The sequence below is a fragment of the Pongo pygmaeus genome, chromosome 15 (genome assembly GCF_028885625.2).
Source record: "Pongo pygmaeus isolate AG05252 chromosome 15, NHGRI_mPonPyg2-v2.0_pri, whole genome shotgun sequence".
In the NCBI taxonomy this organism is placed as follows: domain Eukaryota; kingdom Metazoa; phylum Chordata; class Mammalia; order Primates; family Hominidae; genus Pongo; species Pongo pygmaeus.
This window is the reverse complement of record NC_072388.2, coordinates 98744550-98762124: the sequence shown is the minus strand read 5'-3', so window position 1 is coordinate 98762124 and position 17575 is coordinate 98744550. Positions and strand designations below refer to the sequence as shown.

The following is a 17575-nucleotide window of genomic DNA, read 5'->3' as shown; positions in this document are numbered from 1 at the left end:
ACCAGCCCCCATCCCCAGAGGCCCTGGAGGACTTTAAGGCAAGATCGGAGTCCCTGGGGACAGAGTCACTTGTGAATGCTCCCTCAGCGGCCAGCTGTAGGTGGTGGAGTGAAAGAAGCACTGGACAGGGAGCCAGCTCTGCCCTTCTCTGAACTTGTGTTCCAGTGGGGTGGGAGTGGCTTTCAATGCCCTTGAGGTGGCCCAGCAGGAAGGCCCACAGCAGGGTCCCAGAGCTGGACTACCTGGGCTCAAATTCAAATTTTGGCTATGTGACATTTGGTAAGTGACAAACGTCCTGGAACTCAGCTTCCAAGTGAGTAAATGTGCATTAATATGAGGATTACATGGGTGAATGGTATGTTAAACTTTCAGAGCAGTGCTTGGCATGTAGTAAGCGCTCAGCAGAGGTCAGCTGTTGTAGAAAGTAAAAGTTCCTCTTCAAAGTTTCCCTTCTTGTTAAAGAATAAATCATAAGTATTAGAAATTATGGTTTCTTTTAAAGACGAACTTCCTTCAAACCTCCTCGCTTTATGCTAATAACTCTTTGTCAAGCCCTATCCTATGTAACTGTTAGACATGCTCACAGGCACATAGTACATTCTATGTCCTTATACTTTAACCAAGATATCTGTGCTGGACATGCTCACAGCCATGTCCCAGCTCACAGCCTATGCCCCTTCCTTATTTGGGAGTATTATTACTTTTCTAAGTCCTTTCATAAGCAACTTCCTCTTTTCCTTTATCCTTCCATTACTTTTACCTATTTAGAAAAGTTTTAAACAGCCAATCAGGTTTTAGTTTAGATTGTGCGGTCTGGCTTCAGCCAATGGACACAGGACATAGTAGCAGGGACAAACTGTGTAAGGGCTAACAATTGCTTCCCTCCTTTGTTCAGGTGTCCTCTTGCCATTGTTCCATCTGCAATGAGCACCTTTTTGCAGAAAGTAAAATTGCCTTGCTGAGAGAATTAAGTTTATGTTTTAGTGCTATTTCTTTCCGGCACCGGGGAACAAGTATTTACATATAACAGCTGTCCACTCTTATTACTACCTAGGGCAGGGGTCCCCAAATCCTGGGCCATGGACCAGTACTGATGGGTGGCCTACTAGGAACCGGGCCACACAGCAGGAGGTGAGTGGCAGTGGGGGAGGGTAGTGTGGGGAGCGAGCATTCCCACCTGAGCTCTGCCTCCTGTCAGATCAGCAGCGGCATTAGATCCGCATAGGAACATGAACCCTACTGTGAACTGTGCATGTGAGGGATCTAGGCTGTGAACTCCTTATGAGAATCTAATGCCTGATGATCTGAGGTGGGACATTTCATCCCAAAACCATCCCCCCAACCCCCATCCATGGAAAAATTGTCTTACATGAAACCAGTGCCTGACGCCAAAAAGGTTGGGGACCACTGACCTGGGGACCTGGAGTCAGTCCCCAGGAGGCAGGCCGCAGCATAGCCCAGGCCTAGTTTGGGGCCTGAGAGGTGATGAGTTGGAGGCTGGGGAGGAAGAGCACCTGGCCTGGAAGACTCAAGGCCAAAGCCCGAACTGCCCAGAGAAGTATTGGAGGGCCTGAGGCCGCACCCAGAGCTCCCTTTGCCAACCCTCCTAATCCATCTCTGAGCAAAACAGCTTCTGGGCCAAGCGAGCAGGGCCCTGGCTCGGCTGCATTCTTGAGGGCCTCAAGGCTTGCTGCACCTTCCCTGGCCTCCAGTCTCAGCGTGGCCTCATCTGGCAACAGGCCCGGGACACTCAGCCTCCCTGAGCTCACTTCCTTATCTGCACAGTGAGGAATTCGGCTGGGATGGTCATTAACGGCCTGCTATCTCCTAACACCCCCCGCATCAGAGCTCAACTCCCCTGCATCCCAGGAAGATGCCCACTCAACCACCCCTGGACCACTGGAGGCCCGAGAGGAGCATGAGGCCAGCAGCAGGGCCACCTGCCAGGCAAGAGGAGCCCCCAGGTATCTCCATCAGCTGCTTCCCAGCCAGGTTGGCACTCCCACACCAGGCAGGAGCCCCAGCACACCCCTCTCTGCAGGCATAGTGGAGCTGGGGAGGGTAGTGGTTAGGGTGCGGGGACTCTAAACTAAGCTGCTGTATTCAAACTTGGCTTCTCCCTTCCCTGGCTTGGTGCCCTAACTAAGATATCTAACCTCTGTGTGCCTCAGTTTCCCCTTCTGTAAAGCACAGAGTATGAGGAGTCCAAGACAGTGACCCTAAAGCTTTCTGCTGCAGCCCAGGATCCTATACTAGCGGCTAGGAGACCCTGCCAGACTCATGCCTACCCCAAGGCCTGCCCAGCCACCCGTGGTGCCAGCTTCCAGAACTTGGCACAGCATCACCCCCTCCCCAAAGCCCCCCCCCATAGGTTGGGTTTGGGTGCCCCACCCAGACCTCTTCCAACCCCTGACATGGGCCACATCCTGCCTCACTGCCTGGTGACTCATCTGCTTACCCACCCCCACCCGTGCTCCCATCCAAGGCTGAGCACAGTCATACTAAGTGCCCCTCTGCGGCCTGGCACAGAGCCAGGGCCGAGCATCCCTGGAGTGAAGGAGCTTCCACGTGTGATGCAGGTGGGAAGCGGGAGGCCTCACCCCTTTCTCCTGGTTCCCACCCCGGCTCCCACACAGGTGCAGCTCAGAAAGGAGGCAGGAAAGTGGTGTGTAAACAGCCACATTATTGGCATAGCCCTGGGTGGAAAAGTGTCAGTAGTTTCACTGGACCCCCAGCCTGGTCTGCCCCGAGGTAGGGCTGGAGGAATCAGGTCTCCTGGGTTTACACTGAGCAGGGATGAGGATGGAAAGGACAGAGGTGGCCCCAGGGCCCAAACACAGCTTTGAAAGTGGTGGAGGCCCACCCACTCACTGGAGGGCCAGGGTGAAAGCTCTGCCCAGCTAGTGTGGGTGGCTTCTGCCCCAAGAGCAAGAGAGAATCAGGCCTCAGGGTTGCAGGAGGCTGGCGCCATCCCAGGAGCACCCACAAGGGCTGGGTATGCTGCTGAGTGGCTTTTCCAGCACACGGCCTTGGAGGTCATCCAGTCCTCACAGCCATCCTCCCTGAGCAGGTGCTGGCTCCTCCACGCAGCCTGCCCCTCCAGTGGCGCCCCAGGCCTGCAGCTCACCCTGCTGCCACCTTCCAGAAGGCTTTCCCTTCCCCACTGGATGCCTTCCGGTTCTCTCCAGCGCCTCTGACTGCCGGGGGGTGAGGGGGATGCGGGCACCAGGCCATGCTCTCTAGGCCACATTCCTCAGGCCACCCTCCGGCTGTTCTGGCACCTTCCATTCCAGCTGTGGGCAGGGCAAGCCTGGTTCCCCCCACCACCCTCAGTCTGCAAGCTGTGCCTCTGTTAGCACAGCCAGGGGCCACGTCCGTCCTCGAAGCCTGGCTGCCCCCCCTCCTCAGGATCCCACAGCCTGGCTGCTGTTCCTGCTGGTGTCTGGAACGCTTGGAGGTAAGAAAGAAACTCCTCCGGCCCATGATGGACCATGCACTCCTAGAGCCTACACCGCCCCCAACACACACTCCTGCCTTGGGTCTGCAGAGGACACACATGCTCTGCAGTGCCTCACACATGTCCCCAGGACATCACACACCCGCACCCCCTTCACTCTAGAACGCGTGTGCACCCGCTGGGCGCACACAGGGCGGAGCGGCGCCTGCCAGGCTCCCCCGCCGGCGGGATGGCCTGGGGCAGCGGCGTGTTGCCTACAGGTCGGGGTTCTGGTGGCTGCACACAACGCCCGCATCCTCGTCGTGCTCGCAGTTGTGGGTGCCCACGCCATTGTGCTGGCACTCCAGCAGGTTCTGCTCCCAGCCCGCGCAGCGCACATTGTCCAGCAGAATGGGCAGCGAGCCGCCCTGGCCGAACTCGGCTCTCTTGACGGCGCGCACGGCGTAGGCAAACCCCAGCTGGCGACACACGACGGCGGCGCCGTCGATGTTCCAGGAGTCGTCACACACGGTGCCCCAGCGTCCGCCCACGAACACCTCCACGCGCCCGCTGCCAGAGCTCAGGCCCGCGGGCCGCACCAGGCGCACCTCGCCATCCCGGAACGCCCGGGTCGCCGAGTTCAGCCGCCCCCGCCGCCGCCCGCCGCCCCTCCGGCTCCCTGGCTGCTGGGTAGGCCGCGCTGGCCGCGGGGTGGGCACGGGCGGAGCGGCCGTGGGGCGCCCTGGGCGGGGCGCCCGCGTGGGCGCCCGCGCTGTAGGCCGCGGGGTGCTCCGTGTCTTCGGGATGAACTCTGTGCAGAGGAAGAGTATGCCGTCAGAGGGACCCAGGCGCCCCTGTCCAGCCCTGCTGCCCACTCTGTGCTGCCCTGCAACCTGTGGGGAGAGCGCAGACTCGGGGAAGGATGTCCTGGGTCTGCCCCGCACTCACACCCAGAAGACGGGATGCCGCCTGCGCTCCCAGTGGTGCTTCCCAGGTCACCCGGACCCAGCAAGATGCCGGCCTGGACTCAGGGGCCAGGGACTTTTTCAGTCATGCAGCAAACACTATCAACTGCTTTGTGCCAGTCTGCTGTTGCTGCGTCTCCCTATCCCAAGCCCCACCTTCCCAGGAGTCCCCAGGTTGGTAGGGGAGGCAGCCCCTGGCACTTCATAACTCAGTTAGGCAATGAAAGGAAGGAGTGTCTGGGAAGGCTTCTAAGAAAAAGTCACCGTTTCATCTTCCAGGCCTTGGTTGTGAGGGTGAGGAAGCTGAGGCCCACAGATGGGTAAAAATTGCTGCGGGTCTATGGTGGCCAGTGGCCAGCAGGCTGGGAACGGGATACACACAGGGATCCCTGGGGTCAGGGTGAATCTCTTTCCTCCTGGTTCCCAAGGTTGGCACCTGTCACGGCGGGTACGATGGGGGAGCTCTGGTTGTGTCTGGGGAACAAGGCAGAGCCCCTATACCCCACCACAGAGCCTGGGTGCAGTCGGTGCTAGGGAGCTGAGGCAGGTGATTCCCTTTGTCTCTGCAGAATGTGGGGACATGCTTGGCCCAGGTCAGCCACAGGGATAGACCTCAATCTACACTTTGCTGTGCCCAGCTCTACTCCACACAGGTGCAGTGCCAGGCACTGGGCCTGTTCAATTACTATGGGGAGGATCCTGGGGCCACCAGGCCAAACCTCTTTAATCCGGCCCCACTTCAGCCAGTCCCACTTTGAAAACCACTGAGAGAGAGCTGAGAAAGCGCCTCTCAGCACAAGGCCAAGCACAGGCCACAAGATGTTCCCTGTCCCTGCACCCTGGCCCCTGGCCCCCACCTCCTGCTCCTCAGGCTGCCTCCCCTCTCCCACTGTGGCTGTCACTGTTCCCTCCACCTGCACTGCCACCCCCCTCGGTGCACCCTCCTGAGTGAACCTCCCTCTTGGTGCCAGCCCCCCTCAGTGCACTCCCCCAGGTGCACCCCCCCATGCAACCTTCCTGGGTGCATCCCCCAACTCTGTGCACCCCCCCTCCATGCCACCCCCCTCAGTGCACCCCCCCTCTGTGCCACCCCCTCCATGCCACCCCCTCAGTGCACCCCCCTCCATGCCACCCCCTCAGTGCACCCACCCTCCGTGCCACCCCCTTAGTGCACCAACCCCTCCGTGCCACCCCCTCCAGGTGCACCCCCCCCTCGGTGCCATACCCACTCAGTGCCATCCCCCTAGGTGCCACCCCCCTCAGTGCAACCCCCCATTGGTGCACCCTTCCTCTTCTTTTCAGACTCCAGGAACCCCTACCCCCAACCTCAGTCTCCATTGTTCTGGGTGGGTCCTCACAGTACCTGGCACACACTTCGATCACAAGGCCTGGGACAGTAAATGACATCTCTGTCTGTCCCAGCCAGAACAGGGCCTGGTCTGACTTCTCACTGTGGCTCTGGCATCCAGCATGGAGCCAGTAACTAACAAAAGTGCCAGAAACTGCTGAATGAGTAAATGAAAAACTCACCAAGCCCTGAAACCAACTGTGGCCAGAACTCACTTCCAAAATCACTGAGCTCAGACCCTTCCCCCTCTACCCCAGGTACCTCTTCAGCCCAGGTGCCTAGCCTCCCTCTCTTCTTGTGCTCCCCACCCCCATGCACACCCAGTCTGCCAATGGGTGGCCTGCTGAGCCCACTTGGCCTGCTGAAATATTTTCCTTGGCTCGCAGAGTGGTTTTTAAAATTCTGAACTAGTCGCCAACACTTTGAATTGGGAGGTTGTATCTAACAGGCTGAGAAGGTGAGGACCGCAGTGTCTCGCCGTGTGCTGTACCCCCAGGGCAGGGATGGGGGGAGTTTTCTGCTTCTCTGAAGAACTGGAAGACCTGGCAACACAGGGTCTTTGTTCCCACCTAACTTGGGCCCAGGGGAACAGCCCCAGCCTGGGGCATCCCCTTCCCCCTAGTCTCAAGCCCCATGGGCAGTCATTTGTGGCCCTGCTCTGTCGTCTCTCCTCATCAGGCTTGTCAACAATCTATGAAGGCCCAGCCCACATGCCAGCCCCTCCCACAAACAACTCTTCCGGTCTCCCTTGCTTACACACAGATACATCCTCTTTCTCTGTCCCTCCCAAGAACTCAGAGTGTACCTTGCCTGGCACCAGCTATTTCTCTCTTGGTTTAAGGAATTGTGACCAACCAAGCAAGACCCAGTTTAGTTAAAGTCCCATCCATCTCACCACCGTGTCTAATGTGTGCCAGGCACAGTGCTAGGCACAGGGGCTGAAGAGAGGCATCTAGGTCCAGGTGGTAAGACCCGTGTCTGGCTGGAAAGGCAGCCGTTGTGGGCTGCAGGATCTCTCTCCCCACCCTCAGTGTCCCACCGGCAGGCACTTACTTTCTTTGGGCACAAAGGGGATGAGGCGACTTCTGATCTTCACCTGAGCAGGCTGGATCTGACATTTGCCAGGTGGTGCCCGCCTGCCAATGACACACAGGAGTTTATGAGTCTCACCCTGGGAGCCCACCTTGAGGATGCCTTTCCCCTGCAGTGAGGCAGGTATGAACAGAAACGATAGTAACAGGCAGCCATTTACCGTGCACCTACTGTGTGGCCTGCAGCTTCCCTGCCCACTCCATGCCCCTAGGATTCTAAGAGCTCCAGGGCATAAATCCCCTATAACAGCCCGTCGGCTGCACGCTCAGCCTCTGCCGGAATAGCACCAGGGATGGAGGCTTACTCTTTCCCAAAACACTTCTAATCCAGAGCATAGACTCTGTCCTCATGGTGTGAACAAATGCCAGTCTCTCTCCTACCCCAGCCTGCCGTCTGATTCCTGAAATGCAGCCTGATTCCTGCCTGCCACCCTCTCCCACCAGCCCCACAGCCTTTGAGGAGGGTCTCTCTCTGCCCCTCTGGTTTCTGGATTTCTGATGATGCAGAATCTGAGAGATTCCTCTGCCTGGAACCATCTAAAGGACAGGGGAGGCGGAGGTGGTAAGGAAAGCAAGCCTTGCGCCTGGAGGCAGAGCTGAGGGATTTGGGGCCTTGGTGTGTGGGGTTTGAGAGAGCAGGGAGACAAAAGAGTCAGAGAAGGGTGCCAGGGCTAGGAATTGGGTCTCCTTTGACATTTTTGAGGGCACAGTAGGGAATGGAATTCTGTTTTAATTAGTTTTTGGCCGTCGATCTGTGATTCTTTGGGAACGACCCCATTCCAGGACAGACCCACGTGGGCCCATGACTTCAATAGGATTCCAGTGGAAAGGCCAAGGGGTGAAGTAGCCATGTGACACGGAGTGGTCTCCAGACAGGCTTGGCCGAAGAGGTACACAAAAGAGGGACAAGGGTCTTTGTCCCCAGAGGCTGCAGAAACACAACCAGGCACACACGCTTCTCAAAGCTGCAGGAAAAGTGGGGTTTTTTCTTGCTCTGACCTCCAGAGAACATCCACACACTTCAGACAGACCCAGTGGGGCTTTTGTTCCTTAAGGAAATTGCATTAAAAGTCTTTGTTATGCAAAAGGGTAGGATATCCACCCCAAAACGCCACAGTGGTTATGTGTGGGTAGTAATAGATGACCTGACCCTACCTCCTCCACTTCCCATTTATTTCATTTTCCAAATGTTCTATAATGGGACCTCTGTGTAATATGTGTGGGTGCAAAGAAACAGTTATTCCAAGACAGGAGAATGAAAGGAGAAGGGTCAGAGTGGGAGGGAGGAATCTAGCCCACTTCTGGCTCCTAACACAAGACCGTGAGCAAGAGAACTCCTTAAGTCTTGCTGGGGTCCCTCTCTATGACATGGGGACAACAAGCCAATAGGGAAACGGTATTGGAAAAACCAAAGATGATGGATCTAAGGCAACATCTGGCATGAATTAGGCACTCGCTTAGTATATGTAACATTTCCTCAGAGAAGCATTCTTTTTTGAAAATTGGAAATAACCTAAAATTCCAAGGAATGGGTTATAGTGACTCAGCAGAAAATCACGCAGCCATTAGAAATGGTTTTTTTGAGGGCGATGTTTGCAACATTTAGACAAAATGGGCATAAATGAAGGAAAAAGAACCAAGTCTGCGTCTGATCCAAATACAACCACATAAATCCTGGCGCGGCATAGATAACGATGGATGGGACCTCAGGGAAATGAGAAGGAAGGGATGGAAGGAGGAAGTGATTATGCTTCATTTGATAAAAAGTCATGTCAATAATTTATGTGTGCTTTTAAAACAAATAAGAAAAAAAAAAAAGTCTGGTAAACAAGGAAAGTGAGAAGCTGCCACAAACAGGGGGAAGCTAAGCAGATGCAACCACTAAAGGCAACATGGGATCCTAGAACAGGAAAAGGGCACTGGGGAACAACTAGAAACATCCTTTGAAAAAGAGTGTGGAGTCTGGGCGTGGGGGCTCACACCTGTAATCCCAGCACTTTGGGAGGCCGAGGTGGGCCGATCACTTGAGATCAAGAGTTTAAGACCAGCCTAGCCAACATGGCAAAACCCCATCTCTACTAAAAATACAAAAATTAGCTGGGCGTGGTGGCAGGCGCCTGTAGTCCCAGCTACTCGGGAGTCTGAGGCAGGAGAATCACTTGAACCCGGGAGGCAGAGGTTGCAATGAGCTGAGATCATGCTACTGCACTCCAGCCTGGGCGACAGAGCAAGACTCCATCTCAAAAAAAAAAAAAAAAAAAAAAAAGTAAAAGACTGTGGAGTTGTAGAGTTTAATTAATAGTGATGGACTGATACTAGTCGATTAATTTTGACACGTATACTATGGTAATGTGAGGTGTTCATAATAAGGGACACAGGGTAAGGGGCATACAGGAAACACTGTACTTTTTGCAACTTATCTGTAAATCTAAAACTATTCTAAAATGTCTTTTGTTTTGAGATAGGGTCTTGCTCTGTTATCCAGGCTGGAGGGCAGTGGTGCGATCATAGCTCACTGCAGCCTCGACCTCCTGAGTTCGAGTGATCCTCTTACCTTAGCATCCCAAGTAGCTGGGACTATAGATGTGTGCCAGCACACCAGACTAATTTTTTAATTTGTTGTTGAGATGGGGTCTTGCTATGTTGACCAAGCTGTTCTTGAATTCCTGGGCTCATGCAACTCCCCGGCTTCAGCCTCCCCAAGTGCTGGGATTACAGGCATGAGCCACTAAGCCCAGTGTAAAAGATTTTAAGCACAATAAGTGTTTTAGAATTTTTCTTTTTGTAAAATTAATTAATTTTTTTAGAGACAAGGTCTCCCTATGTTGCCCAGGCTGGACTTGAACTCCTCCCATCTGCCTCTCAAGAACGTGAAACATGCCAGCTTGTTTCAGGATTTTCCCAAACCTGGTGTGTCTCAAAGTTTAGGGTAACTAAACACACTGGGGACTCCTAGGGTCTGCCAAATGCGTGGATTCTTGGAGTGCAACCTCAGGCCTTGTGTTAGAGATAAGTACAAGCTGTGTCTGCACCCGGTGTTGAAGAGATGTTCAGACTGCTGTGGAAGCCAGCAGAGAAGCGAAAATCTAAGGGCTGAGAAGCAGCTTAGAAAGCTGATCACTCATTTATTCATTAAGCGTTCCTGAGTCTCCACTCCGTGCCATTCCCAGTACCTGGGCGGCCTCTGCAGAGTGAAGAGTTACAGGCTTGGCCCTGAGACTCCCAGAGCAGCTGGGAGACAGTCAGTCATGTAGCCCAGAGATTACAAGTCTGAGTGACGAGCGCTGAGGACAGGCTGGACAGAGGCCTGGAGGGCAAAGTGGGTTGGGGAAGGTGCTTGAAGAGGGTGAGGTTAAGGCACACAGCCGAGGGGTTCGGGCAGGGCTCTGGAGCCAGTGGCCTGGGCCCAACCCTGGCTCTGGGCTCCGGGCCCGTGACTTTGTATCTTTGTGCTCATTTCCACCACTGTAAAATGAACGGCTGAGATGTCAATGAGCTGCACACGGAAGGAGGTGGGACATGGTCTGGCATGGCGCTTCTGGCCTTACAGCTAGAAGGGAAGCTGGGGAGATGGAGCCGGCGAAGGGAGCCCCAGTGTGTTTTCCCCAGTGGAAGACGGACCACAGGAGGAAGGGCAGGCATGGGGTGGGGACACACAGGGATCAGGGTGTCATCTGGGAGGCATCGCAGAGGCAAATTGGGGGCTGGGGTGTGGGGGTGCAGGGGCAGCCCAGGAAATGAGGAATGAGGGGCCTGCCAGACAGGAGGAAGACTCAGGGAGGGCGGGCCAGGCAAGAAAGCTGAGTGAAGCCTCCGCCCACGGCCCCAGTCGCCTCTCCAGCTCCCTCCTATCCTAATAGACCTGTGCTTTGAGGTGTGCAGACCCAGGTCTGAATCCTGGGTCTGCCCCTTGCCGGAGGAACTGAGGCGAATCACGTCCGTCTCTGGGCCTCAGGGTTCTTGTCTGAAAATGGGGATTAATACCGCCCACCTGAGGGTGAGGCGGAGGGGACAAGCCAGTGGAGCTAGGAGGCCTGACAGACAGCAGGAGCTCCCTGTCCTGGAGGCCGGGACTCACCTGGATGGGTCAATTATTTTGTAGACAACTCCGCGTGGAGCTGTGGCACTCGGCTCCCCTGTCGACATGAAGTACAGCTCCCCTTTGGACAGAACAAAGTGACCAGTGAGACTCCCACCTGGAATACCGTCCCAGCCAGCCCCGCCTCACCACCCCGCTCCCTGCAGGCTTGGAAATTGACCCCAACCCCAGCTAGCCATCACGTGAGGCATCCCAGCTCAGTCTACCTGTCCAGTCCCCAGAAAGAGAAACTGAGACTGGGTGAGGCGTTGGGTTGTACCCAAGGGCCTCTGGAGCCTTGTCTCCTGGGTGTCAGGTACTCTGCCTGGACCCACCCAGGCTCAGACCTCTGCTCTTGCCTTTTCCCGGTGACCCATCGTCACCCCTGTCACCCACCTGGGTTTCATGCCCAGCCCCACACACCTCTGGGCACACATGAGGGGGCTACAGCCCAGCTCCCCAGCTGCTTCCGGGGGACCCACAGGCACATGTGGCTCTCTGAGCCTCAGCTTCCTCATCTCTAAAATGGGCATGCCTCATTGGGCTGTTATAAGGATTGAAGAGTGCAGAGCGTGTGCTTAATCAGCATTAGCTAGCTATGACTGCGGTCGTCATCCGGGATTTGGGCCCTGCCAAGTCCTCGAGGCCAGCGTGTCTCTCTGCTGACAGCAAGCACCTCCCAGGCAGGAGCAGAGTACATGGCTGGGAGTGTAGGTCCTAGTCCCTCTGCTTGCCCCCCGTGATCTCCAGCAGCTGTGTGATGGCCCCATTCTGAGCCTCAACTTCTCCCCGTCTCAGAGCTGGGCTGAAAATGTAACCGTTGGAGTTCTGAGCCCCTGGTGCTGAGGACTGTCTCAGGGAATGTGGGTTCTCCCTGCTCCTCCCACTCCAATCCTCCCTCCCAACCCCTGCTACCAGGGGTACCTATGTCCAGAAAATAGGCTGCATTATTCCTACCTTACAGCTGAGAAAAAAAAAAAAAAGATGCTCAGAGAAGTCAAGTGACTTGTCCTAAGTCACACAGCTAGTGAATGGTTAAGCCAGGACCAGAACTCAGGAAATTCTGCTGCCCCAGCCCAACACCAATATTGGATGCGTGGTGGCTGGGAGCCCAGACACAAGCCACACATGACTCATCCTGAGGGTTCAGCCATGCTAATACCTCTGTCCTTGTAAAAGGATAGCAGAGAGCTCAGCTGGACTGGGGGCAGGGAGGGGGGTTTCCCCACGGAGAGGCTGAGACAGACAGCTTGGTAACAGGTTGGAGGAAAGCGTATCCCTGGGGACAGGTGCAGTCAGGGAGGGCTGCATGGGGGTGGGGTCTGAGAAGCAAGGCACAAGAAACTTGGGAAGTGCAAAGGGAAGGCACTTGAGGGGTAACTTGTGTAACCGGAGTAGACCCAGCTGTGATGGGGCTGGGGGATGAGAAAAGCAGTACGCTGAGTGGTCAATGGCCTCTGACCCCCCAACCCAGGGGCACCAGCCCCACTGGGGAGGTCGGGGGAGGAGCTGTAGGCACACATGGTGATGATGCAGCTGCAGCACTGGGGGTCCCTGGGTGGGACATCCCTGCTGGGAAGTCCATGGGCACAGCCCTAAATTGGCCACACAGCCTTGGGCCATCCACTCCCCTCTGGGCCTCTTTCTGGAGTGGGCCACCAGGAGCAGCCCTGGTCTCCTCTGTTCCAACCCCTTGAGGAACTCCCTGGTTCATCTGGCCAACTGACCTTAACGCCCCACTCTGGGAGATGTCCAGGGGCCAGGCTGGGCATGGTGCCCCTCCTCCATAACCAGGCGTTCATGGTCAGCCACAGTTTCCCCATTGGTAAAATTGCAAGGCTGGACCAGGCAGACTGCGAGGCTCCTTCCAGCCATGATCTGCTGGGAGCTGTAGCCCCCAACCCTGTGCACGCACAGGGAGCCCCTGCGGGTGCTGCCAAGCCTGCCCAGGGCTGCTGTTGAGACTCAGAAAACAATGCTCCAAAATGAAGGCCTCAGAAGCTGCCTCCAAAGCAAAAGTTTTTCTCTGACCTTCTCCTGTCCTCCCGTCTCTCAGTCCTATTCTCCCCCGAGGTGCCATAGAAACTAGAATCTCTCTTTCCCATGGCAGATCATAGAAACCAGCACACATTTCACCCAAAGCCAGTCATAGAACCTAAAAATATTATTGTAACTCTCCCCCAACCTTTCTGTGTAAAACTGGCCATAAAGAAATTATCTGAGTTCAGGCATGGTGGCTGACGCCTGTAATCCCAGCACTTCGGAAGGCCGAGAGGGCAGATCACTTGAGGTCAGCAGTTTGAGAACAGCCTGGCCAGCAAGGTGAAACCCCATCTCTACTAAAAATACAAAAATTAGCCAGGCATGGTGGTGCGCACCTGTAGTCCTAGCTACTCGGGAGGATGAGGTATGAGAATCGCTTGAACCGAGGAGGCAGAGGTTGCAGTGAGCCGAGATCACACCACTGCACTCCAGCCTGGGCGACAGAGTGAGACCCTGTCTCAAAACAAACAAACAAACAAAAATCCCACAAAAACAACAACAACAATAACAACAAAAAAAGAAATTATCTGGGTCAGATATGGCGGCTCATGCCTGTAATCCCAGCACTTTGGGAGGCCGAGGCAGGGGATCACTTGAGCCCAGGAGTTCCACACCTGCCTAGGCAACACAGCAAGACCCCATCTCTACAAACTATTTAAAAAATAGCCAGGCATAGTTGCATGTGCCTGGAGTCCCAGCTCCTTGGGAGGCCGAGGCAGAAGGATTGCCCAGGAGTTTGAGGCTGCAGTAAGCCATGATGGCGCCACCACATTCCTGCCTGGATGACAGAGCAAGACTCTACCTCTAAAATAAAAAAGGAAGAGGTGATCTGACCTGTTTGACCATTTGCAGGTCATAAGACCCCCATTCCAGAGAGAGCCCCATACCCAGAAGGAAGGACTGATGCGCAGAGAGGCAGAGAAGAATCCAGACACACAGGCTGTGCTGGCCCTCCCCACTCAATCAGCATAAGGTCAGGCCCTTTTTGTCCAATCATATTTCTACGCAGCTGTCCATACTCTGCTGCACCTGAGCATAAAAATGGACAATTTCGGCTGGGCATGGTGGCTCACACCCGTAATCCCAGCACTTTGGTGTCACCTGAGGTTAGGGGTTCGAGACCAGGCTAGCCAACATGATGAAACCCCGTCTCTACTAAAAAAAAAACAAAAATTAGCCGGGTGTGGTGGTGCGCACCAGTAATCCCAGCTACTCCGGAGGCTGAAGTATGAGAATCACTTGAACCCGGGAGGTGGAGGTTGCAGGTTGCAGTGAACCGATATTGCGCCACTTCACTCCAGCCTGGGCAACAAGAGCAAAGCTCAGTCTCGAAAAAATAAAAAGAAAAAGAAAAAGAAAAATGGACAATTTGCCCTGTATCTTTGGGTCTTCATTCCAAGGGCTTCTGTGTCATGTCATTGTGACAGGATGCATTTGTGTGCCTTTTCTCCCAGGAATCTGCCCCTTGTCAGTGGTTTTCCATTAACTTTCAGAGGGCAAAGGGGATGTTTTCCCTTGGTGAGACACTGAGCCACCTTCCTGGTCTCTGTGGTGTGGACTGTCTCTAGAGCACACTGGGCCAGCAAAGGTACTTGTTTTGTAATTTGCAAGTGTTGGAACAATTAGAGAAGCAGAAGCGTGAGCCGAGAGCAGGGGGAAGGTTTGTTCGCGTTGGACCCCAGGGCTCCGGGCTCCGTGCTGTCCAGAGGCCGCTGCCAGAGCTGTCCCTGGGCCACCAGTCTCACTGATGCCTCCTCCTGGTTTTCCACACTCAGAGGGCTGAGGAACGGCCTTTTGGGAACTGTACCTTCCTTCCAGGCCCTGCCTCTGTGGGGGAGGGGCACCCCTGCTTCTAAAACACATTAACCCCCTACTGACCAAAAGAAAGGGCTTTCAAGGGCCCAGAGGGCTTAGGAATGGCTGTGGGGGCTGGGGGCTGCCTTTTTGGAAATTCAGATTCTGACGGTTCAACAAAGGTTTCCCAGACACAGCCCTGGGGGCTCTGGGCACTGAGCCGGGCAGGGGACACCCCTCCAAAGGCCCCTGGGCGGGCGTTGCCTAGCAACCCCAGTAAGTATCCATTAGGGCCCAGTGGGGGCCCCCGGGCTTTTGTCCAGGAACAACCCGGGGCCAAGGACAAAAGCAGGAGGCTGGAGCAGGATCCAGTCTCCAGGCCCCTCTTCCTCTCCCCTCCCTCTCTGTCCCTTGCATTGACAAGTGCCTAGATTCAGGACTCGCTAACCGGCAAGAAGGCTGTGTCCACCCGCTTTGAAATAATTATGTGGTTTCATTGAATGGCCCAAATCCACTTGCCATCAGGAGCTCCAGGCCAGGGGATGTCTCTGGGGAGGCTCTCTTCCATCACCCGCCTGCATTTCCAACATTCCAGATCCTTCCTGGCCGGCTAACCGGCATGGACGTTTACCCATGTTACTAGACTAAAGCTCATGGCAACCTTACCCAGGGTGAGGTGGGGATAAGAGGAAGAAAGGGCCACTACTTCCATTTTCCATAGGAACAAACGGGAACTCAGAGAGGTGAAGACGCCTGAGGAGGTGTCAGACGCATGTGAACCAGAGCAACTCCATCTTAAATAAGAGCTGGGTAAAATAAGGCTGAAACCTACTGGGTTGCATTCCCAGACAGTTAAGGCATTCTGTCACAGGATGAGATAGGAGGCCGGCACAAAATACAGACCTTGCTGATAAAACAGCTTGCAGTAAAGAAGCTGCCGAAAACCTACCACAACCAAGACGGCCACGAGAGTGACCTCTGGTCGTCCTCGCTGCTACACTCCCACCAGCACCATGACAGTTTACAAATGCCGTGGCAACGTCAGGAAGTTACCCTACATGGTCTAAAAAGGGGAGGCATGAATAATCCACCCCTTGTTTAGCATATCATCAAGAAATAACCATAAAAGTGGGCAACCAGCAGCCCTTGGGACTGCTCTATGGAGTAGCCATTCTTCTATTCCTTTACTTTCACTTTACTTTATGGACTTGCCCCGAATTCTTTCTTATGTGAGATCCAAGAACCCTCTCTTGGGCTCTGGATTGGGACCCCTTTTCCGTAACAGAGGCACATGCAGGTCTGGAGCCTAGGGAACATCTTCCTCCCAGGTGGGAACTAATTTCAGGCCTATGTGGTCCTTCCCCTACATCAGAGACCAGAAGGACCACAGGGTGGAGGACCAGTCCCAGGCATGAGCAACCAGCAAGGAGAGGTCTCAGGAGTGCTCACCGGCCTCATCCTCCCCAAAGGAGATGATGTACGGGTAGTAGTTGTTGATGAGGCCTGGGAACTCACAGGTCTGGCCGTGGCCCATGCAGATCTCACTGTACTGCCACTGGCCTGTCCCTGGGTTCTCTTGGAGGGACATCAGACGCCTGCAAAGGAAGATGAGCTGTGAGGCCATGCCTGGCATGGCACCCAGGGGAACCTACGCACCAATCCATCCATCCATCCATCCATCCATCCATCCATCCATCCACTCACCCATCCATCTATCCATTCCTCCCTCCCTCCTTCCCTCCATCCTTCCACCATCCATCTACCCATCCACTCACCCACTGATCCATGCAAGGACCATACACAATTCGCAGAGCCCAATGCAGAATGAGCATGCGGGGCCACTTGTTCAAAATATATTAAGAATTCAAGATGGTGACCACAGAGCATGAGATCAAGTGTGAACCTTTCTGAGCACGGGGCCCTGTGTGACTGCACATGTGGTACGTCCATGAAGCTGTCATGTGTGCAATCTTCACCAAGCACCTATCAGACACCCACAGGAATGAACAAGACCAGCTTGGTTACTGCCCACTAAATGCAATCCAGCCCACTGGATCCTGCAGAGGGCACAGCGCTTTCAAGAGCTCACCGGTTTCAGAACCTGCCAAGCGCTGGAGCTTCAACATCTTTGGAATATGCTAACCTTGCTCCTTACTCCCATCGCTGCTTGTCAATCACCTATTGATACTTTCAGGCCCTGCTCACAGACGTCCCCTCCTCTGTGAAGCCCTGCCTGAAGGCCCCCAGGCTGGGCTCCCCCACACTGTGCACAGGCTCTCTGGGGTTGCAGTGCAGTGGACTGAATGGGTCTGTCTCCCCGGCTCAGGTACGAGGGGTCCTCTTCATCTCTGACATCCTGGTTCTTGCCTGACCCAGAAGAGGGGCTGGGAAAATACTGGCAAAATTAGTCGAATTTCTGTGGTCAGGAGACTTGGGCCCTCCTGGGAAGGACAGAAGGGAGAAAGGAGAATCAGGGGTAAAAGCAGAGGCTTCATCTACACTATTTTCCAGATGGGAAAGCTGGGTCCCAGGGGAAGGGGCGGATCTGGGAGAGGAATCCAACTTCCAGGGGTCCAGGTCAGGTATCTCTCTCAGCTCCAGGCTGCAGACTGGACACAAAATCAGAATTCTCCCACCAGCTTCAGGCATCTTCAGGTCTTTATTCCCTCTCCTTAGGAACCCTATTCAGCCACTGCCAGAGGAGGTTGCATGGAAATAATTAAGAAACACCAGGCTGGGCACCGTGCCTTGAGCCTGTAATCCCAGCACTTTGGGAGGCTGAAGCAGGAGGATTGTTTGAGTCCAGGAGTTCAAGATTAG

General features: G+C 54.9%; 1 protein-coding gene across 2 annotated transcripts in view; it reads right to left on the bottom strand.

The window, feature by feature from the left end:
- Window positions 1-773: 773 nt before the first annotated feature.
- HHIPL1 (HHIP like 1) overlaps window positions 774-17575 on the bottom strand; it is a 33074-nt gene continuing 16272 nt past the window's right edge. Inside the window, exons 6-9 of one of the 2 annotated variants that reach the window (XM_054449046.2) lie at window positions 16205-16350; window positions 10919-11000; window positions 6803-6885; window positions 774-4247 (exon numbers count right to left, since the gene is read on the bottom strand). In XM_054449046.2, the coding sequence (XP_054305021.1) occupies window positions 3712-4247; window positions 6803-6885; window positions 10919-11000; window positions 16205-16350 (847 nt within the window). In that variant the 3' untranslated portion in view covers window positions 774-3711. Of the gene's footprint in view, window positions 4248-6802; window positions 6886-10293; window positions 10391-10918; window positions 11001-16204; window positions 16351-17575 lie in introns of those variants that run through there. The other variant, XM_054449045.2, reaches the window with a different exon arrangement.